We start from the raw sequence: 23,384 nt of genomic DNA, 5'->3' as shown, positions 1-23,384 counted from the left end.
AGGTGCACAAGAAACTGGGAGGGGGCACAGCCAGGATAGTTGATCCAAACTGGTCAAAGGGCTATTCCATACCATATGACGTCATGCTCAGTATATAAACTGGGGGGAGTTGGCTAGGGGGTAGCGGTCGCTGCTCGGGGACTGGCTGGGCATTGTTTGGCAGGTGGTGAGTGGTTGTATCACTGTTTTTTTTTTTTCCTTGGGTTTTGTTCCTCTCTCTTTCTCTTGTTGTTTTCCTTCTCATTACAATTTTTTATTATTATTATTAGTTGTTGTTGTTGTTCCAATTATTAAACTGTTCTTATCTCAACCCACGAGTTTTCTTACTTTTGCTCTTCCGATTCTCTCCCCCATCCCACCGGGGTGGGGAGGGTGAGCGAGTGGCTGCGTGGTACTTAATTGCCGACTGGGGCTAAACCATAACAGCTTACTTGCACCATTCCATGGTCTTTCATTCCATGATAATGGAATGGAAGGCTTTCATCCTCTGTAGGTAGAATGAAGAGCTGCGTAATAAAATACAGAGAAACAATTTCACCCTGATGCCATTCTCAGCGTCAAAATCTCAATAGAGTCTTTCATTAAATGTTAGGATATCACATCTTCTTGACTGTCTTTGGACATGTGTAATTGGACCACTTCTAATAACAAACCTACAGCTCTGCTATTTGCTTCTTAATGAAGTTACTTGCATGTGTAGAATTGTGATGGTGGCTAGTCTCCTAAAGCATTTTGCTTGTGCATAGTTTTCTACATTGTTTCTTATGTCTAATAATATATGGTCCATAGTTTTCCATTGCTTTAAGTGGATTTATGTAGTGCAGTTTTCATTATAAGAGTTTGTTACCATTGATTTAACTGTTAGACCATACATGTTAAAGGAGAAGCCACTGCCCGAGCATTCACACACCCTTCAGGGAGTCGCACACACACCACCCGAGACTTTAACTGCTAGGACCAGAGTCCCTTTGCAGCGGGCAGCTCCATTGAGCTGACGGGTGCCCCTTTTTGACTCCTCGCTCACACACACACTCACTCACTCTCGGGCGCTTTCTCTCCCCTCTGGCTCGACCCTAGGTTTCCCGAAGCAGAGTCTCCGATAAAACATATGTCAGACGAATTTATTGATTGGTACAGTGGTGAAAACAGCTCGAGCTGGGTGCCTCTGGAGAGGGACCCAGAACAAAGAAATCCCTGGGCAATTATACCCTTACAATCTAAATTCCCCTCCCCTCAGGAGACAGTTCGGACCAATAGTAATATTAGGGTCTGGGGTCTTCCCGTTCTTCATTGGGCCCTTTCATTGTCTCTAGGCGGGCCAATTCTTCTCTTATCTCTAAGGTTGTAACTTCTGCTAAGGTTGAAGCTTCCTTATCTTTCTGGTTTGCACTGGTTTCAGGGGCCTTCCTTCATGTAGCCAAGTAAAAGTTCAGTGTATGGTCAGTGAATCTGGGTGAAAGTTCACAGCTTGCGGCCTAAGGTTTCAGCAAGCCTTGATACTCATGCTATGTATTGGATTCCATTTGGGCTAGAAAGTGACTACCACAACAATACATATTCAGTACATATTTATTAGCTGTACTTTGTATCTAATTTCAATTTTTTTTTGTATTGTAGCATTTGGTCCAAGTTAGGTAGGGAGTAGGGCAATAAATTATAATGGAAATTTCTGCATATTTACAGCAAATTAGAAGTAAAAAAGCTCCTGATCCTGCAACTTTTATTTGTATCAAGCTCCCATGTAAATTTCCCTGTGAGTGAGAAGTTCAGGATGGGCATCATATATAATATATATGACGGTAAAATCCATTGATCATAAAAGTAATGCAGCTTCAATATCTACCTTCTATTAAAACAGGTATATTTGGATTATGGCTGAAAACAAATGGTGGCAAGAAGTTTCCCTTTTTGAGCAGGTGTTTTAGTAAATCTGTTGTTTATAAAAGTATGTATTTTATGTTCAGAGAGTAAAATAGATCAATGCATTTTTGTAGTGTTGAAGACTTTTTTTCCAAATGCTTCTTTTTTATTTTTTGACAACTGACAGGTTTCAGGTCATTGACCTTTATTGAGAAAGACTTTCAGTAAATTTTGGTAGCGTCAAATGCATATCTTTTCAAATACAGAGTTTGCAATCTGGTGAAAATACAGGTGGAAAGCACAGGAATGACTCAGAAGGCTTTTCTAAAGGCTGTTGACTAAACTCATATCTGCTGTCTTCTGGGGTATTTGCCTTTGTTCTTCATTCTGAGATTAATTTTGATGCCAGACAGAATAAAACATGGTCATAAGTTCATTAGGAAAAAAAGAGAACATGCAGCATATATTGCCACAGGGATGTGCAGAACAAGTACAGAACCCTGTTATAATGCTTTCCTTCTTCCCAGACAGTGTTCAGAAATAAGAAGCAAATGCTTCAAGATGCAGATGTTAGATCATTATCCCTCCTCATTATCATCTCTGACTACATCCTTGACAACAGATCTCTTAACAACAGCTAAATTCTAGGTTAACTTGCCTTGAATATTTACTCAAAACAAATTATTCAGCATTCTTGGCATTTTCAGCATGAAAAAAAATTACCGTAACAGAAATCTTAGAGTTTCCAAGCCCTGCAGAAGTGCAATGAAAATGTTAGTATTGATACTAATCATCCATGGGTTTCACACTGCTATTGGGTTTATATTGATGCAAATGACAGCAGCATCTGGACTGGTCTTAAAATTTTAATGGTTGTGGGTAGGCTGTACGATTTTATTATGATGAAAACAAGGTAAAAATAAAATAACAGAAACAGTCTCTAGATTATTGCAAGTTTTTTCTATGCGCTCATGAATGAACCACACAGAAGGTGAAACTGTAAGCTGTATTTGTCATTTTGCTTATGACAGCACCATTTGGAATCAGGTGTAAAATTATTTACAGCAGCTGTTTCCGTTGCTTTAGTGAAAAGCTACAGTACTGGTTAATATATATTGATTACACATATAGCATTTCTTTTTCACAACTGAAACAAGATCCCTTTGAAAATTAGGTTTGTAAGAGGTACAGATGATATTCACCTTCATGTCTTTGATTCATTGTTTTTTATGATTAAAAATTCTGCAGCTACGTTTGAAGCAGTAAGGCTCCAAACACTCAGTAGTACTTACATAGTCAGGATCGTTTGGGATAAATATGAGTTTGGGATAAATACCTCCAGAGACAGAAAGCATTCTTAACAAAAAAGGGGTCAGGTAGTTAGTGTGTGATGGTAGTTAAAACAGTAATGAAAATCTGACCCCTAATTAAATTTTAAAGGACATCAGCAATATGGCTTTGGCAAGCTGTCATCTTTGAGAAGAAAATTATGAAGCAATGTGAGAAATTTGGATGTTGAAATTACTGCTTTTTTTTTTTGGTAAAGGATCTGAAAGATATGAAGTATGAAACTGAACATATTAATGAACATATCCTCCAGTCTAAACTCCAAGACCAAAAAGTTCATAGCTCTTAAATATAATTCTTTAAAAGCAGCTACTCTTCTGAAACTTGTACAGTAACTAATTCATGTTTATTGTGGAAAAGATAAGATCCTAAAAGAACAGACTTACCTATTTCTATTTCAAGAGGAATGACTGATAGTCTAATTAAAAGACAAAGAATAACTGTTTAATGACTATAACAAGTAAAATCAAACCATCTATGTGATTTCAAGAGGAAAAATTTAATTCCCTAGCATCTAAAGTAGCAAGTAGATTACTGTGATCAGTACCCAATACCACTGAATTTTTGCTTTTGGATAAGGCCCCTGTTAAAAAGTATAGAAGGGAAAATAAATAGAAATACTTATGAATACATGTTTAAGTTCAGGGAAACATCTGTAAATGACTGGTTACAAGAGTGGTTATACAGACCACTGAAGAGTTAATATTGGCTTTGCAGAACTGGTGGCCCAAGGAGGGCTCCTTTTGTGTCTTGACCCCATAGAAGGGAGAGAGCCCAGGTGTGCCCTGGCTCTCCTCCCACTTTTGCCTCAGGAATTGGTTTCTGTGGAATAGAAATTGGACTGCTATTGGACAGGCTAAACCCTGCATTGTGCTTCTGCCAGGGAAGTAGACTTTATGCAGTCTGCTGATGGCACCAAGTTGTGCTGGCTATTAAAACTGAAGCTATTGCTATCTTGAGACACTGGTTCAGGTGACATGTTTTAAATTCTCCTGGAAAACAGGAAAATCTTTACATATTATTCTGATGATACTAAAAGAAAATAAGCAGTTGAGAATCATTAAGAGTAAGCCAGTAAAGAAGTCTAATTAATGTATTAGAAAAATTAAAATAAGCAAAAAAGAAAACTGTGAACCATTTGTATTCTGGAAAAAATAAGGTAAATATTTAAAGAATGCATTCTGTCATATTGAACAATTTATTTTTGATCTTGCAAAGCACTTAAATATGTTAATCTTTAATAAAAATATTGAAACAATGCAGTACAGAGTTGGTGGCATTGGTAAATGCAGAGGCTGTTTATATACTGGCAAGAGAAACTGAACTGGGTACCTCTCTAAATCACCTATCAGTGTTTTTCTGATGAGACTTCACTAGGAAGCAGTCTATTCAGACTATGCAGTCTATGCAGACTAGCAGACTATGGACCAGGTAGATGATAAATTGGATAGTAAATGTGCTTCCTGTCTTCTCTATACATTAATTAGGCCTGCAGAGAGTGATTGATGAATAGAAATATGAGTGCCATCTTCTGTATCAGAACAAGATATAGAATAGATGGGGAGACCCACACCGTTTTCACCAGGACATGCAGCTTGTCTGAGTTTTGGCTACCCACTGAATATGCAGTGGTTATCAATGCATACCTGCCAGATCTCTCAGTTCTTGGTCAGCAGGCTGAGCTCAGCTACAGGTGGAGCACTTTATTTGTGCTGTTATTAACTTCAGTGGCACTGCTTATACATGGATAGTATTTTCACCTGTTAACTATTTTATAGAGTCAGGGCCTTGGAGTGTTTTGCCAATTTTTTCTTGCTTTATGAGGAGTATATAATGAAGATAACAAAAATGTAAAGAAGGGAAGTAGAAATTGGTAGAAGTAAAAAGAGAGGCAATCATTAGAAGCTATGGGAAGATGCATAATTATTGACTGTGGAATGGGAAGAATTGGAATGAATGAATGAAGTATTAAAAATATATGAAGAATATGGAGGATATTGAATAGCTCCTGGTCTAGTATGAGAATAGGGAGTTTATTTGTCTATATTAAAAGTCATTACATTTAGAACAAATAAGTAGAAGTAAGATAAAATGGATGAGTTACAATTAACTGTTTTATCACAGGATGCACAGAGTAGTTGGCTATAGCTTGAATGAAGATTGCTTTCGATGAAATAGATATCCTGTAGGATTTTCATGCTGGCCTCGCTGTTGCTGAAATTGCAGCTTAAATGCTTCTCATTGAAATGAATTCCAAATAGATTATTAAGCCCATCAAACAAGGAAAAAAATTATGAGGATATTCTTAAAGTTGCATCATAGGGGTGGGCGAGGAGATTAGATGTTTCTTTTTGAAAATTTTTAAGTAGCATCTTTTAACTATCGGATCTGGACCCCACCCATGTAGGTGAATAATTCTTATTGGAGCAGTCACAATGCAGTCAGTGTGTACAATCTAGCCTTCAGAATACTAGCTTTTTAATTCTAAATACTGAATTAAAAATTACTCAGATACAATTATAAAACTTCTCTTATGGCAATTTTTAAAGTCCATGTAGAAGTCTGCATTTGGTTTAAAAGAACTTCAGCTCCTTTCCTACATGTGCTAAAAAAGCCACCAGAATGAGGTGTTTATGCTGTATGACAAGAGGAAGTCTTCATATAAGGTTAAATTGTGTTGTTTGCTCATGGGGTTTCATCTCAGACCACCCTGGTCTTATCAACAAATATAAAGAAACATGCTGTCTGCATGAGGAACATGGTACCTAGAATAGCATAATTTTGAAACATCTGATTTCTGTTGGTAGCAAAATCTGATCTGTAACATCTTTGAAATTTAATAGTTACTAGATTTTAAGAAAAACAGAAAAAAGTAGATTCTAACTTCAGAGCTAACATTGGCTGAAGATCTTCTGGGAAGATTCCTAAACAAAAGAAGGTAAACATCAGATCTGAGCAGTGAAATGTGAAAATTATTTTATAGATCCTTCTATGGATAATGTACATAAAGGTCATAAATTATTTTGCATTTTAATGTCTAGAACATTGTGGGATTTTTAGGAAAACTTTTCTTTACGCTGTTTAATTCTGTAATTATTTGCAGAAACACAGAATTGTTTATGAAACACAAAAATGTATTTGGAATTATGCTCAAAGCGCTGAAAAGGTATGATTAATACACTGCCTTGTGGGTAGATATGTATGACTGAACTGATAGAAGCAACTCGATTTTCTGTGATAACAGTAAGAGAATAATAGATTGTATTGCCATTTAAAGGTTTACTTAGAACATTTTGCACATTTATCAAGAATCTGTAATATTTTTATCATTTCTAGTGTCTGGTGGCAAAAGGTCAAAGCAATGTGGTGAATAGTTTTGTCGATGAGAATCTCAAAAATCTAGAACACAGCTCAGTTTTTACTTCCTGAGAGTATAGGAAAATATGAAAAGCTTTTCATGCAGATTGGTAGCATTTCAGGTCCACTTCTCAGATATATGGTAGAATATAATTAATTTTATTCTGAGAATTCAATAATAAACATCAGTCACCTCAGGATTCAGAACAGTTTGTGTTTAATCCTTCTAACACAATACAATCTAATTGGAAAATCTGTCAAGCAGAAACATAAAATGGAGAAGACAGTTAAGGATGCTTGAGTTATTAGGGTTGAAACTATTAAAAGTTGGGCTGGTCAGAATTTCTTTAGCTCCTTTATTATTGTTGTTCCAGCACATCAATTTGCCAAAGTGGAAACTTTTCTCAGGAACACTTACTTCTTCTGTGTTATTTTATGGCTGTGGCTTCTTGGGATGAAATTTCTAATTGAAGTAAAGAAAAGAGAACATATAATGATTAAAATGAAGTTGAGAAGCTGCAGAGAGATTGAGCAATCAGTCCCTGAGGCAGTAGTGGTTAGTGCAGTAATCTGGAATATGAGAGAACAGCAGAGGCTTTCTTTTACCTCTATTTGAGTAAACAAAGTCTTCTGGAAGATGTAACCATATTTTAGAATTATAAAATAAAATAAAATAAAATAAAACAAAACACTCCCTCAGAAGCTCTTCATTTCATCCCAATAGAATAGGGAAGAATTTTAAGTGTCAGAGGACAGGAAAAAACTGTTTCCAATTTAGATCTAATTAGAAATTATGGTTGCATTTCATCAAGTTCAAAGGCAGTCAGTTACTGACTGGAATAAACAGCAATTCTCCCAAGATATCTTTTTTCTACATATATATGACTGGAGCTGGCTGATTTATAGAAAAACTTTTGTTTTGTTTTGAAAAAATGTAACTTGGTTTGATTCCATCTGCAATAACTTTGAATTTTAATGCAACATTTTTTTTATATACCTTTACATGTATTTTCATGAAACTTTTGTATTTACACTGTCTGGGTTGCATGATTTTCCATGACAGATGTTGGACAAGAGCATCCTTGGTAGCCATCATCCTGAAATATTAAACTAATGTTTATCATCAGCATTATAGGCTGTTCTGCCTGCTGGTTAAAGGAAATAAAATTTCACCTCCTTGCTCAGAAAAAAAGTTTTTGCATGCCAGGTGGAAAGATTTCACTGTGACTGTCATGATCTCCAGGGGGCTTTTCAGTTGTTATGACCATTGAAGGTTTCCCAGAAGCCTGCTATCAGCATGCATTCAGTTCTTGGGCTTATCTGAGTTAGCACTACCATCATTTACAGGTTTCCTTGTAGAATAGAGAGTGTCTTAGTTTTATAAACCGTTACTTTCTATGCTCTCACAGGAGCCTTTCCCAGTACTGATCTTGCATTATTAAAAAAATGTTTACTTCACGCTTATCTCCTGCACCAGTACCCCTTACTGTGTCTGGGAGTATCTAATCAATTTCATAATTTGTATATGACATTTAATACTCTTCATATGATTTTTTTTTTCCAACATTGCTAAAAACCTTACAGCCTAATGAGAAGTAAAGGAATATGTTAATCTGCTGTATTAGAGACTAGAAGCTGTTTAAATTTTGGAACCAAATTCTAGCTGTGTTACGGGCAAACTCCACTGAACACAACAGTAGCCAGAAAAATATTGAATGTATGAAAGTATAAATAATGCAAAACTATTTTAGCTCACATTTTTGGCTGAAATGGTATAGTTCTCCTATTATTCATCCTACTCTTTCAGTGATGCAATGTTACACATCTCTCCCAGTAAACAACAATGACAAATGCAAAAATGCATTTATATGGCACTGTTTCCATAGACTCTGTCTGTCTCATGGATGTATTCCTCCCTCAACTTTTGCATTGCTTGTTTTGGAGAGGGTTTTTTTACTTCAAGCAAGATCTTTTTTTATTATTTTTATTGTATTGGGTCTGGCTGGGATGGAGTTAACTTTCCCCATAGAAGCCCTCATCATGCTGTGCTTTGTATTTGTAGCTAGAAGGGTGTTGATAACACACCAGTGTTTTGGCTACTGCTGAGCAGTGCTCAACAGCATCAAGGCTGTCTCTCCAAACTCTCCCACCTGCAAAGGCCAGTAGGCTGGGGGTGGGCAAGAGGTTGGGAGGGGACATGGCCAGGACAGCTGACCCAAAATGACCAAAGTGATATTCCATACCATATGACATCGTGCTCAGCAATAAAAGTTAAGAGAAAGGAGGAGGGGAGGGGGGCAGTCATTATTAAGGCGTTTGTCTTCCGGAGCAACTGCTACATGTACTGAGGCCCTACTTCCCAGGAAATGGCTGGACATCGCCTGCTGATGGGAAGTAGAGAATAAATCTTTTTGTTTTCCTTTGCTTCCATGTGCAGCCTTTGCTTTTCTTCATTAAACTGCCTTTATCTCAACCCATGAGTTTTTCATCTTATTTTCTCCCCCTGTCCCGCTGAGGAGGGGGAGTGATAGAGCGGCTTGGTGGGCACCTGGCAGCCAGCAAAGGTTAACCTGTAAGCCCACCTTCTAGAGAGCCAAATGAACAGTGTATCTGTTAAAATTCATACAGGCTTTTCATTTTATGCAGAGCAGCAGGAAGAATGTTATGCCTTTTCTGGTGCAGAGCTAAGTTTCCCACCAGAGCCATATGTCTGCAAAGCAGACCTTCTCTCTCCCTCAGTGGATCCCAAGGGAAATGAGAAAAAAATGTGGCTGCTGCCTTCTTTCAGCTACAGACAAGTATAGCAGGACATTTTCGTGACAACTACAACACTAAACATTGCAATTCACTTCCAGTCCAGCTAAACCAAAGCTGCCAGGAGACTTTCAGCTAGCCACTGATACACCGTATTGCTTCCTTTCTCACCAATAGCACCCTCCAGGCATATATATCATCTCCAGGCAGTCAATATGGTTGCAGAAATTGTTCAATTAATTGTTGTCATTTTCATAGAATCATAGAATGGTTTGGGTTGGAAAGGACCTTCAAAGATCATCAAGTCCAACTCCCCTGTCATGGGCAGGGACATCTTCCACTAGATCAGGTTGCTCAAAGCCCCATCCAACCTAACCTTGAACAATTCCAATGATGGGGCATCCACAACTTCTCTGGGCAACCTGTTCCAGTCTCTCACCACCCTCATTGTAAAGCATTTCTTCCTTATGTCCAATCCAAATCTATCCTCTTTCAGTTTAAAACCTTTGCTCCTTGTCCTGTCACTACAGGCCCTGGTAAAAAGTCTGTCCCCATCTTTCTTAGAAGCCCCCTTTATATATTGAAAGGCCGCAATAAGGTCTCCCCGGAGCCTTCCCTTCTCCAGGCTGAACCACCCCAACTCTCTCAGCCTTTCCTCATAGGAAAGGTATTTCAGACCTCTGATCATTTTTGTGGCACTCCTCTGGACCCGCTCTAACAGGTCCATATCTTTCTTGTACTGGGAACCCCAGAGCTGGATGCAGTACTCTTGGTGGGATCTCACGAGAGTGGAGTAGAGGGGGAAAATCACCTCTCTCAACCTGCTGGCCATGCTTCTTTTTATGCAGCCCAGGATATGATTGATTGGCTTTCTGGGCTCAAGCACACACTGCCAGCTCATGTCTAATTTTTCATCCACCAGTATCCTCAAGTCCTTCTCCACAGGGCTTCTCAATCCATTCATCCCCCAGTCTGCATTGATGCTGGGGATTGCCCTGACCCAGGTTCAGGACCTTGCACTTGGCCTTGTTGAACTTCATGAGGTTCCCATGGGCCCACTTCTCAAGCCTGTCAAGGTCCCTCTAGCAAACCAGCTGCACCACTCAGCTTGGTGTCATCTGCAAACTTGCTGAGGGTGCACTCAATCCCACTGTCTATGTCATTGATGAAGGTATTAAATATTATTGGTCCCAGTACAGACCCCTGAGGGACACCACTTATTACTGCTTTCCACTTGGACATTGATCCATTGACTATAACTCTTCGGACGCAGACATCCAGCCAGTTCCTTATCCATCTAACAGTCCATTCATCAAACCCATATCTCTACAATTTAGAGGTAATAATGTTGTGGGGGACCATATCAAAGGCCATACAGAAGTCCAGGTAGATGACATCCATAGCTCTTCCCTTGTCCACTGATGTAGTCACATTCCATCATAGAAGGCCACTAGGTTGGTCAGGCAGGACTTGCCCTTGGTGAGGCCATGCTGGCTGTCTCGAATCACCTCCCTGTCCTCCATGTGCCTTAGCATAGCTTCTAGGAGGATCTGTTCCATGATCTGTTCCATGAGGTGAGGCTGACAGGTCAGTAGTTCCCAGGGTCCTCCTTTCTACCCTTTTTAAAAATGGATGCAATGTTTCCCTTTTCTCCAGTCACTGGGGACTTTGCCTGACTGCCATGACTTTTCAAATATGATGGAGAGTGACTTGGCAACTACATCAGCCAATTCACTCAGGACCCTGGGATGCATCTCATCGGGTCCCATGGACTTGTGTATGTTCAGATTCTTCAGGTGGTCTCGAACCTGATCTTCTACGATGGGAGGGCCTTCATTCCCCCAGTCCCTGCCTTGAGGTTCAGGGATTTAAGAGATATGGGAAGAGAGATTACCACTGAAAACTGAGTCAAAAAGATTGTTGAGTACCTCAGCCTTCTCCATGTTGGTTGTCAACAGTTCTCCTGTCGTATTTAGCAAGGGGGGGTACATTTTCTTTAATCTTCCTTTCTGACCAACATACCTGTAGAAGCCCTTCTTATGATTCTTCGCATCCCTTGCCAAATTCACCTCCAGCTGTGCCTTAGCTTTCCTAATCCCATCCCTACATATATGGGTAGTGTCCCTATATTCTTCCCAGGATACATGTCCTTTGTTTCACTGCCTGTGCATTTCCTTCTTATACTGTAATTTGACCAGAAGGTCCTTCCCTGGCCTTGCTGGTCTCCTGCCTTCCTTGCCCAATGTCATTCATGTGGGAGTCGAGAGCTCTTACACTCTAAGAAAAATGTCCTTAAAGAGCTGCTAGCTCTGTTCAGTTCCTTTATCCCTGAGGGCAGCTTCCCAGGGGGTCCCATCCACTAATTCCTTAAACAACTGAAAGTTCACTCTCCTAAAATTCAGGGTCTTGACTTTACTTATCGCCTGGTGAGGAGGAATTAGGCATAGCAGGAGTGAAAGGGTTAACAAGATTGAAGTACTGAGAGTTTGGGTTATGCCTGAGGGAAGGAGGCTGTGTGTCAGGTGTAGGAGTGGATAGCATTGGAGAGAGATAAGGCGAGCTCGTGATTTTTTGTTGTGAAGAAAGGAACTGCAAAGTTGCAAAAAGATAGCCAATTGTATTAGCTGAAGGAACGCATGAAGGACGCATGAACAAGACATATAAACCAATAAGAGTTCTCTCAGTAGTGCATGTACAAACAATTAGAAAGTATATAAGCCATGTAATAGTTCAATAAAGGGTCTTCGATTTACCCCTCGATCGGAGTCCGTGCATCAATCCGCTACAGCCTGGCCCACACCCCTCGAGATCATGAATTCCACCAGGGCATGATCACTGCAGCCCAGGCTGCCACCAATCTTGACATCTCCAATTAGTTCCTCTGTGTTCATAAGCAACAGGTCCAGTAACGCATCTCCTCTGGTCAGGCTGTCTATCACCTGGATTAAGAATTTATCCTCAACGCACTCCAAGAGTGTCCTGGACTGCTGTAAGCTTGCTGTGCTGCTTTTCTAGCCTATGTCAGGGTGATTAAAGTCCCCCAGCAGGATCAGAGCCTGCAACCATGATGCTGCTGTAGTTTAAACAAGAACACTTCATCAACATCCTCCCCTTGATCAGGCGGCCTGTAGTAAACACCAGACATGAGGTTTTCTTTGTTGGCTTGACCCCTAATTTTTACCCATAATCTCTCAACCTGTTCATCGCTGATTTTCAAAGACAGCTCTGTGCAATCAATCCTTTTTTTTTACATAGAGGGCACACCCCCCGCCCCTCCTTCCTTGCCTGTTCCTCCTGAACAGGTTATAGCCATCAATTGCAACACTCCAGTCGTGTGATTCATCCCACCACGTTTCAGTGATAGCGATTAGATCGTAGCTTTCTAGCTGCACAGTTGCTTCCATCTCCTCCTGTTTGTTACTCGTGCTGTGTGCATTGGTATAGAGGCACTTCAGCTGGGCTATTGACCTTGTCACCTTTTTGTATCATAGAATGGTTTGGGTTGGAAGGGACCTTGAAAGGTCATCTAGTCCACCCCCCCTGCAATGAGCAGGGACATCTTTCACTAGATCAGGTTGCTCAGAGCCCCGTCCAAGCTGACCTTGAATGTTTCCAGGGGTGGGGCATCTAACACCTCTCTGGGCAACCTGTTCCGGTGTTTCACCACCCTCATCGTAAAAAATTTCTTCCGTAAAAAATTATATCTAGTCTGAATCTACCCTCTTTTAGTTTAAACCCCCTTTTCCTGTCACTACAGGCCTTGGTAAAAAGTTGTCCTTGTTTCAGCTGGGATAGAGTTAATTTTCTTCCTAGTAGCTGGTATAGTGCTGTGTTTTGGATCTACTATGAGAATAATGTGATAACACACTGATGTTTTAGTTGTTGCTAAGTAATGTTTACACTAGTCAAGGACTTTTCAGCTTCCCATGCTCTGCCAGGTGCACAAGAAGCTGGGAGGGGGCACAGCCAGGACAGCTGACCCCAACTGGCCAAAGGGCTATTCCATACCATATGACGTCATGCTCACTATATAAACTGGGGGGAGTTAGCCGGGCAGCAGCGATTGCTGCTCGGGGACGGGCTGGGCATCGATCAGCATGTGGTGAGCAATTGTATTGCGCAACACTTGTTTTGTACATTCTTTTATCATTATTATTATTATTATTGTTGTTGTTGTTTTCCCTTCCTTTTCTGTCCTATTAAACTGTCTTTATCTCAACCCACGGGTTTTACTTTTTTTTTTCCAATTCCCTCCCCCATCCCACTGGGGGGAGGGGGGGAGGGTGAGTGAGCATCTGTGTGGTGCTTAGTTGCCGACTGGGTTTAAACCACGACAGTCCTTTTAGTCATTGAAATACTAATGTAATCTTATTTCTTCTTTAGAAATTCCTGTACACTCTAGACAATTGTTAAGAACAGGGCATTCTGCATTTATTTACTAATATTCTGGGTTTTAAAATTGTTCTGATCACCCCCTTTGTTTATGCACTAGAAATGGGATGTGCTTGAATTTTCAACCCCTGAAGGAAAAAAAGCAGAACTTTTAAATAATGCTGCTCACCAATTATTTTGATGCCTTGGCAGTTTACTTGCCTGCAATTGCTGACTTCTATTATTCTGAACTGACATAGCTGTAGCATGTTTATCAGGGATCAATCACCTGATGCCTACCATATTTCTACAGCAAAGGAGAAACTTCCATTAAAAGCTCTTCAAAATGCAGTAGTAACATCTTGGGGGTTTGTTTTATTGTTTTCAGGGTGCTGGGTGCACTGCACTGGTGGTAGCTGTGGTTGCAAGGAAGTTAGAACTTACCAAAGCTGAAAAACATGTGCATAATTTCATGATGGACACCCAGCTAACTAAAAGAGTAAGTCACACTTTATATTCACGACTGAAAAAGGAAATGTGTGTTAAATTTATTTCTGCATTTGTTTTAAATGGTTTCATGCTCCATTCTCTTATTGAACTTTTTCATGGGTGTGATTTTGCAAGGTGCTATGTGGAGGAATTGAATGCCCTGAGCTTCTCTTTGAAGTTGAGGGTAACAGCAGGTTCTCAGAAGATTTTGAAGATTTGAATATTCTTCTATAGAGGGTCCTTGCAGCTGGAAGATAATTGATGTAACCATCAAAAGCTGTGAAACTAGAGACTAATATATTAAACTGACAAAATTTCATGCAGCATATGAGAAGAATATATAGAATTTTAAGGTTTATTCTATTCAGCTATTCTTCATATAAATCTAAATATCAGTTTAATAGTGCATCCAAGTGGTGTTTTGGTAGTTTCAGACTCATGAAACTCAAAGGAAATGAAAAGCAAACAAAACAAGCAACCAAATCTGAGATGTACCTCAGATCACAAATCCATTACACAGCTACTAGAGAAGTTTCCTCACAACCTGAAGATCTTGTGGAAATGCAAGGACTAGAGATCTTGAGGAAGTCTCTAAAATCTGATTCTGCTTCCACTGAAGTCAGGATCAAGGTTCTCCAATGCTTTTATGGTTTCAAGGTTGGGAGCTCCTGCTGGGAAGAGCTACTGCATAGCATTCCTAAAATGTCTTTACCTATACATTGGGTTAGCGCTGACACTGCAGTGACTGACATGATATAAAGCCAGAGGGAGAGAAAATACAGATCAATAATAACTGTTTGCCTTTGCAACTAGCCTAGTAATTCTGTCATTAATCAACATTGCATTGAAATTCTTTGTCTATTGCTTTCAAGTATTCTTGGGAATATTGGAAGGTCTAGGAAGGAACTGTAGGTATTCTTATGTTTAACATTTTATAGAAAGCCTCATTTTAAAAAAATTCAAAGCACTCATCAAATAGAACATTGGCTACATTTATTGACAAGTTGATTTTTCATGTCCTCTAAGAATGATAAGAAAGAAACCAGAATAAAGAAAAATATAAAAAACAAAACAAACAAAAAAACCTGTTCTAACAGCTCTGAAAATTTAAAAGACTGTTAAATTGCTAAGAGAAACAAAGGTAATAATGATACAACAAGAAAGAGAGAAATTTTATGGTCCTATAAAAGGCAACTAGTTAATTGCCATACAGATAAGAAATTAATAATCCTTCACTGTTTATTGTCATAAACAACAAATGGTCCTAACTCTTTTCAAAAGGGAGAAGTAATTCCCAGATGCAAAGAGAGCTTATCCCAATATCACTTTTATAAACAACATGGAAATTGCTCAGCAGTCCCTTTGGTCTGATAATTGCTTTCTGGCCTCACTGCTGCAGCTTCTTCATGTACCCACTTCCCACAGTTAGGCAGTCTTAAGTGCTTTAGAAAGACTTTACATTAGGAAAGGTAAAAAAGAACATAATGCTGTTTTTGTCAGCCTGGTGTTTTTCTTTTATGAAACAGGTGAAAAACGCAGCGGCCAATGTACTCAGGGAAACATGGTTAATTTATAAAAGTACAAAGCTGGTTAAAAAGATAGACCATGCAAAAGTAAGGAAACATCAACGAAAATTCTTGCAAGCTATTCATCAGTAAGTACAATTTTACTTTGTTTTTCCTGTCCAAGCACTCTCTTTCTCTCCTCCCCTCTCGTTCTCTTTTCCTCATTCTCTCCTTCTTGTTCTCATTCTGCCTCTTGTTTTCTCTCATTCCCTTTCTGTATCTATTCCTCTTTCTCATTCCCTCCTCGTTCTCTTTCACTCTCTCATTCTCTTTCACTCTCTCATTCTCTTTCACATTCTCTCTTTCTTGTTTTCTTGTTGTCTCTCTCTCTCTCTCCTTCTCTTTCCCTCTCTCTGTTTCTTTCTCTGTGTTTCAATATATCTTTCTTTCTCTCTCTCTCCCTTTCTCACTCTCATTCTTTATTGTTCTGTCTTTTTGCTCTCATTTTCTTATTCTCTTTTATCTCTTACTCTTTCTCCTCTCTCTCTTCCCCCTCTCTTTGCTCCTTTTTCTTTCTCCCCCCTTCTCCTTTTTTATCTCTCTCCATCTCTCGTGTGTGTCACCCCCGTCATTCTCCCTTCCCCTTCCCTGTCTTTCTCTCTCTGTCTCTCTCCCTTTCTCTTGCTCGCTTTTTCCCTTTCATTCTGTTTTGTTCTCTCCTTCTCTCTCCCTCTCTTTCTTCCTCTCTCTAGCTCCTGCTCTGTGTTTCTTTCTGACAAAATTGTGGTGCTCTTCCCCCCATCTCTCTCCTTTACATTGTCTTGTGTTCAGTCTCTCGGCCTCTCTCAGTTTCTTGTTCTCTCTCTTTCTCCTCCTCTTTGTTCCTCTTCCTCCGCCCCTGCTCTCTCTCTTTCTTTCTCTTTCTTCCTCTTTCTTCCTCTCTTGCCCACTTCTCTCCCCCCTTCTCTCATCGTCACTCATTCTTTATTGCTCTCTCTTTCTATCTCTTGGTTTCTCTTTTTTCTTTCTTGCTCTCTTGCTCACTCCACCCCCCACTTTCCCTCTCTTTCTCCTTTTCTTTCTCTCACAAACTCTCTTCCTCCTCTTTGCGCGGTCTTCCTCTCTTGCACACACTCTCCTTCCCTCACACATGCACTCTCTCCCTTCCTAGAATTGTGCTCTTGAGTTTGAATTTTCTCTTTCTTTCAGAGCAAGACAAAGATAAGGTTTTACTGTAGTATCTATTTAGAAAAGAAAATACTCTGGTTATGTGCAGCACAGGGTAATGCAGAATTGTTGAGAGTGTTTGTAGGAGTTTTCTAAGTCACAGCCAACTAAAATTGTACAGTGATTCAGTTACTCTTCCTTGGACTACATGGGAGAAATAAAAAGACTTTTGTCCCCAGCAGCCACAGACTCATCATAAGGAACATCCAGGACCCATGCTGCTATTTGTCTGTTCTATTTGAGATCCCTATCCAGCCTGTGGCAGCCTTTTGTATGACCTGTGAAATGGGTTTTCCATTACATACTGGGGAGATGTAGATCGATTAAGGTTCATTTTAAACTGCTGTTTTGATAATTTCTAAGTATGGTTCTGTTTGTGACCCAGGCTGTGAGGAGAGCTGGGGGCAGCAGCCAGCTGACCCACCTACATTCCTGAAAAAGATTCCTATGATGTGTCATCATCTTGCATAAAAGGGAGGAAGGGAAGGCTAGGTTATCAAATTTCCTGTTAGTAAAATGAGGATAACAGTCATTAGTTCTCTGTCTCATAGCAATGTTGTAAGGACTAGGTAGCTAAGCTTTGAAGATATGAAGTATTCTACGAACCTTAATTACTATATCATATTTAGCAAACTTTCAGGGTTAAATGTTACTGTGCTCTTCTAGAAAAGCTTGAGGCAATAGAGTCCACAAAAGCTGAGGCATTTTTGGGTAGATAAAAAGGTTTTTTTAATCAGTTCTGTCATCCTGCTTACCTTAAAGGATTGGGAGGATGAGAGGAGTGGCAGGGGTTGTGGGGTAGAAGGTGGCATGTCCTGTATGTCCTTTGCTGGACTTGAATCCCTGATTGCAAAGGTTACTCCATAACATTTTAACCTTGCTATTTATTTTGTGTGTGTGTGTGTACATGTACACACACTTGTGCATGAAAAGAGGAATCTAAATTAAAAAGCATAGGAGGTTTGATCTGCATCTTTATATATCATTCAGCCCTGAAGAGCTTCACAAGCTGTAAAGTGGCGTTCTGCACCTGCTTTAAAAATTCATTAATCATGTAGGGGGTGGGGTGGAGAAGGTGGCACCAGTGATATTTTCCTAGCTGTGTCAGCCAAACTTTGAACACCTATGTTAATAATGCATTTCCCTCTGTCCTTTAGCACTTTGCTTCCCATTCCAAAACTTGTTGTATTTAAGCAAGAAAATTGGATAATTTTCTCAGTATGCTGTGGAATGGACCATGGATAGAAACATTGCTCTAGCAGTCTTCATTCTTCCAGCTGCAGAAGAGTATTGTGTGCAATTTGTTTTCTCTCCCCTTGCATCTTTGAACTTTTCGCAAGGGAACAAGGGACCTCGTAGTAGTAAATGGCTCTCTTACGTCTTTCTGGATTCTTAAGTTTTTTATTGGTTCCCCTCCCTCACCTTTCCAATCATTGGGCTGGAGACAGGAATAAAAGGTATGAAGTTTCAAGGCCAATTTTATACAAGAAATCAGAGTAGATAATGATAACAGTCTCAAACTCACAATCACATCCCTAAAAGGTCTAAAAACATTGTCTGTGACTGCTACCTTCAGCTGGTCTCAGTCTTTTTTCTCTCTCGTGCACACTTAATAAGGTGAAGGTGAAATCAGTACTCTAAACAATAATATTAAAAGACATTTTATATATTGTATAAAGAAGAAAATCTGCAGGGGATAGTTAATGGGAAGGTTTGAAGGTACCATAGGTACCATGGATTCCCTCATCATGAACATGAGAGAATTAGACTCCAAATGCGGCACTTACTGATTGGAAGCAATAGCAACTCCGTAGGACTTTCCACCTGCTGAATAGAGCCCACTGTGCTCATTTGGTTGTTTTAGTATATTTTACAGTTTGTCTTCTTTTGCTTTGTCTTTTTATTTCAACAAAATGAAAATAGAGCTCGGAAGTAAGTTGTATGAGCTGTTCCTTCCTAAATTTGCAGAATTTATCACTGCATGCAAAAAATAGAGTCTTTATTTGTGAACTTCAACGGTCTGATTGCTGCCATGAAAACACGATCCAGAATCATGATCTTTTGCCGTGATAAGTGAAGTTCATAAAATCAAGATGTTACATATTTCCTCGTAATGAATTTAAGAACAAAAGTCTGCCATTTTTATTTTAATCTGGCTGCTGCAGCTAAAGACTTACCATTACCTAGAGATACGTTTTCCAGTCTGTGACAGGTTTTGGGTTGGTTACCATGAGGTATTATCACATTGATGTCAGCTGGTACTTTTTTTTTCTTTCTACAATAACAATGGATTGCTCAAAATTTTAAAATTTGGCATACTAACAGGCAAATATATGTTTCAAAGAATCTTAAGAAAAGCAGAAAATATATATTCTGCAAATTATTTGAGAGTGCTCACCAAAACACTAGGATTATCATTGTCTAGTCAAATCATTACATGCTTATCTCTGAGTAAATATATTGTTCTGGGGCAGTAATGATATAACTGATTACTTTGGAGACTCCTCCATAATATTTGCTTTAGAATATCTCCAGCTTGTAGCCTCTGAAAGCACTATTTCTATAAACTGCATTTACATTGTGCTCTGAAGGAAGCCTCCAGGGGAAGAAGAGTGTATGACATTCCAGTAACAAGCTGCTGGAATTTCAATTTTATATGAACAATTGATTTCTACCTTAACAGAGTTATTCCCACATATTAAGAAAAATATTTCACAGCATTCTTTTTCATGGAGGTTAGCCTAGATGTGAAAGGAAAATGTATGGTAACTAAATAACTGACACAAACTTCTGATTTTGGAGTATCTCCCCAAAGGCTTTTATTTTAAAAAAAACATTAAAAAACCCAAAACTTGATACATTGTTGAACTTAACAGCCTTCATCTGCTTCTCAGAATTTAAGTGGTAATTTGTATACGTTTTCTCCAATTTAGTTTGGAAAAGTAAATGTCCCTGAATAGGACTCTTTCCCTCCAATTCTGCATCCAGGTTAAAATAATTTATAGCCATCTTGGAAACATCAAGCTATTTGAGATGAACAGATTGGTTGGCTTCCAGGAGTTTAAGGAAATAATCCTGATCCCACTGAAGGCCTTGGAAGTTTTGTCATTAATTTAAATAGGGTCAGAATTTCATCCCCCATATTCAAAATTCAGAGAGGGCAAAACAATTTTTCACATTAGGGTTCAGTTGGAGCACTTTGAGGCATACAAAGCCTTGAAGTGAAAAAGAATACCCCTTTGCAACTGCTGTGGCTGTACTATACAGGCTGGCAGTGGCATGGAGCTCTTTTGTGCCATTGCCAGAGTTTTAGTTTTTGCTTTACAAGAACAGTTTTATATGCTTTTGTGCAGTCATGTTTGCTTTGTAAGATATATATAGCTAAGACAATAAATGAGAACTAGGCGGAGTATGTGTTAGCAACCTATGTGCCACAAAATGCTGCCAACCTTATTTTCATTTGAGAGTTAACCAAATGGATAGCTTGATTGCCTGTTGAGCTACTAGTAGACTGCATGGCATCTATCACACATTTTATAAATTGATTTGTTGCTTTTGAGAAATGCTATTTCTTGCTTAGAACATCTACCAGAAAAATCATTGAAAGTCCAAGTAATTCTACTTTAGGAAACATTTAAAAACCCCACTTAAGAGATAAATTGCTTATTTTTGAAAATCACATCTAAAACCCACTCCTTTAGTAGTTAATCTGAAAAACATGGAGTTTGATTCAGGAAACACATAGAAAGGTCAATTACATATCTTTCAGAGTATGTGCATCACTAATTAATAATAATGCAGTTAGCTAAGCATTAAAGAGAAAATATACCCTTGATTCTTCTTTCATAATTTTTACAGCAGTCTAGTTTAAATAGTGCATTGGAAAAGTATGTCTAATGTAAGTTTAAAATGTAACCATATTTAAATTCACAAATGTTCAGAGCGGTAAGAAAATTAAATGTATTGGCAAGCATGTTGGTTATTTAGCTGCCGGTCAGATGGAAGTTCTGTTTAAAGTAATGAGAAACTCACTTATCACTGTATTTTCATCAGGTTAAACCACCTGCTAATCCAATCCATTTCTGACAGAACAGGGCTAATACCTGTATCTAGTCATGTAGGCATGGGAAGATTCTTGATTGCTACAACATCAATGACAAAAAAAAACATTTGTTCTATGTTTCTTCCTATATCTACTTGTAATGATACTGAGGCTTTTAGGAATGTTTTGGCTTTCTTTCATATAGTCTGGATAAATTGTTATCTCCCTTTTTGAATGCAACTTAACCCATGGCAAGCAGTAGTCTCAAGGACATGACATTTCCTTACTCTTTTTCTTTTGCGGTGTTGAAGAGGCATGCTTTTCATTGTACCAGACACACGACCAATTCTGACTTTATACAAAGCACTTGAGGCATTGTCCATGCAGTTATCTGTTCTTGTAAGTTTTATGCATGCTTTTTAGAAGTCCTAAGATGACCACACAGGTGCACGCATGCACACACAAAAATCTGACTTAAAATTCCACTTTTTAGATTAAGAAGTGTAAAAATGGAACAAAGGAAACTGAACGATCAAGCCAACACTTTGGTGGACCTGGCAAAGGTTAGTAGGCAATTATTGTTGTTTTGTATCAACATTCATCCAAATGAAGAGTTCGTAAGTGAAAATGTTATGAATTATACATTCAAATATTGTTAACAAGTTTGTTAATTCTAGAAAATGAAAACATATATTTGTTTTGGGTTAACATTTATTAAGTAAAACATCTCGTTTATGACTCTGACCAAGGTTTGAATGTATCTTTTATTTTTGAACATTTGGAAAAGATTTCATAACTGAGGGGCTGTTGCTGAGAGCTGCTGAAACAGATTGCAGTGATCATGGCAAATGCTTAGGATGAACTTTGACTAGGCAATGTTTGTGTAGTCCTGTATAATAAAGAGGTTTCAGTCTGGAGACTGGAGACAGAACTACCATCTTCATTTATTGTTATTTATATTACTGTAGCACTTCAGGACTCTTAACACCTGATTCCATTGATACAGGTACTGTATAAAAGCAGAAGAGAAAAATATAGTCTTAGTTCCCAAACAGTTTACAATCCCCATATAGGAAAGACAGTGGGGAACAATGAGGCGTTATTAGTACAATACTATCATAACAAGTGATCTTGGCACACCAGAAATCTAAGTATTGTCACTGGTTTTGGTAGGTTTTGTAGTAAATAATATCCTAAAAAAGGGGGGGGGGGGGGCTTGAAAGAAACCCCTATATCAGATTTGTACATATTTTCATGGAGCTTTTACTAAGTCAAGAGATGATGCAAAGGTGGGTTTTTTTAATGTTGTAGTAGTGGGGAATGTATGGTGGCATCATGGACTTCTTAGAGCCAAGACCTATTGCCTCCATATTGATGGGATGGAAGAGCCCGAGGTCATAAAATGTCAAGACTAAGATTGATGAGATCCCCCCTGAGCCTTTTCTTCTCGAGACTAAACAGTCCCAGCTCTCTCAGCCTTTCCTCATAGGAGAGATGGTCCAGTCCCTTAATCATCTTAGTGGCCCTGTTTTGCACTGGGAGGTTCTGGTCCGTTATGATCCCAGTAAGAAAGGCACTTAGACTCTGTAAGGTATCATTCACAGTGCTATTTATCTAACACTATAAGGAGAGAATAGCATCCCTTTAGATGCTGGGAACCCTGAGTGGTGTAGCATTGAACAGAACTCCAACTCATGTGCAGCATGCCATGCAGACCCCGTCCATAGCCGAGATTATTCCCTTTTGGTCTTTCAAGCCATTATAGGATTTTTCTTACAAGGAAACAAATCTATTTATAATTTCTACTGCCAAAGAGAAAGGATGTTCACGTAAGAACTTCTTGCTGTGCTTGTAGATAAAGGCAAAGCCACGCAAGTGGCATAATCACCAGTACCAACTGGGAGCTGCCTGCAGGATCCTCTGTTACAATGAGCTGGCTGAGTTTATCCTGCGGCCAAAGGATTTGTGCAGCACAACACAGGCCTGAAGGCCACGCTGTATGTGCACCATAGTGCAGCATGGCACAGCATAGCACAGGCCTGAGCCCAGAACTGGACACAGGACTCCAGGTGTGGCCTCACCAGTGCTGAGTAGAGGGGAAGGATCACCTCCCTCAACCTGCTGGCAATACTTTCTCTAATGCAGCCCAGGATACAATTAGCCACCTTTGCCATGAGGGCACACTGCTGGCTCATGTTCAACTTGGTGTCCACCAGAAACCCCAGGGCTTTTTTGTGTAGAACTGCTTTCCAGATGGGCAGCCCCCAGCATATACTGGTTGTTCCTCCCCAGGTGCAGGACTTGGCACTTCCCCTTGTTGAACTGCATGAGATTCCTGTCAGCCCACTTCTCCAGCCTGTCGAGGTCCCTCTGGATGGCAACATGACCCTCTGGAATATTAGCCACCATCATCTGTGAACTTGCTGAGGGTA

General features: G+C 39.3%; 1 protein-coding gene across 1 annotated transcript in view; it reads left to right on the top strand.

The window, feature by feature from the left end:
• Positions 1 to 23,384, top strand: part of LOC140651515 (small conductance calcium-activated potassium channel protein 2-like) — a 96,687-nt gene that overhangs the window by 51,492 nt on the left and 21,811 nt on the right. Inside the window, exons 5-7 of the mRNA XM_072861057.1 lie at positions 14,078 to 14,188; positions 15,705 to 15,832; positions 21,446 to 21,515. Of these exons, the coding sequence (XP_072717158.1) occupies positions 14,078 to 14,188; positions 15,705 to 15,832; positions 21,446 to 21,515 (309 nt within the window). The remainder of the gene's footprint in view (positions 1 to 14,077; positions 14,189 to 15,704; positions 15,833 to 21,445; positions 21,516 to 23,384) is intronic.

This window comes from Ciconia boyciana, chromosome 4, assembly GCF_034638445.1.
Source record: "Ciconia boyciana chromosome 4, ASM3463844v1, whole genome shotgun sequence".
Taxonomy (NCBI): Eukaryota; Metazoa; Chordata; class Aves; order Ciconiiformes; family Ciconiidae; genus Ciconia; species Ciconia boyciana.
Note: the sequence above shows the minus strand (reverse complement) of the source record. Positions and strands in the feature narration are given on the sequence as shown.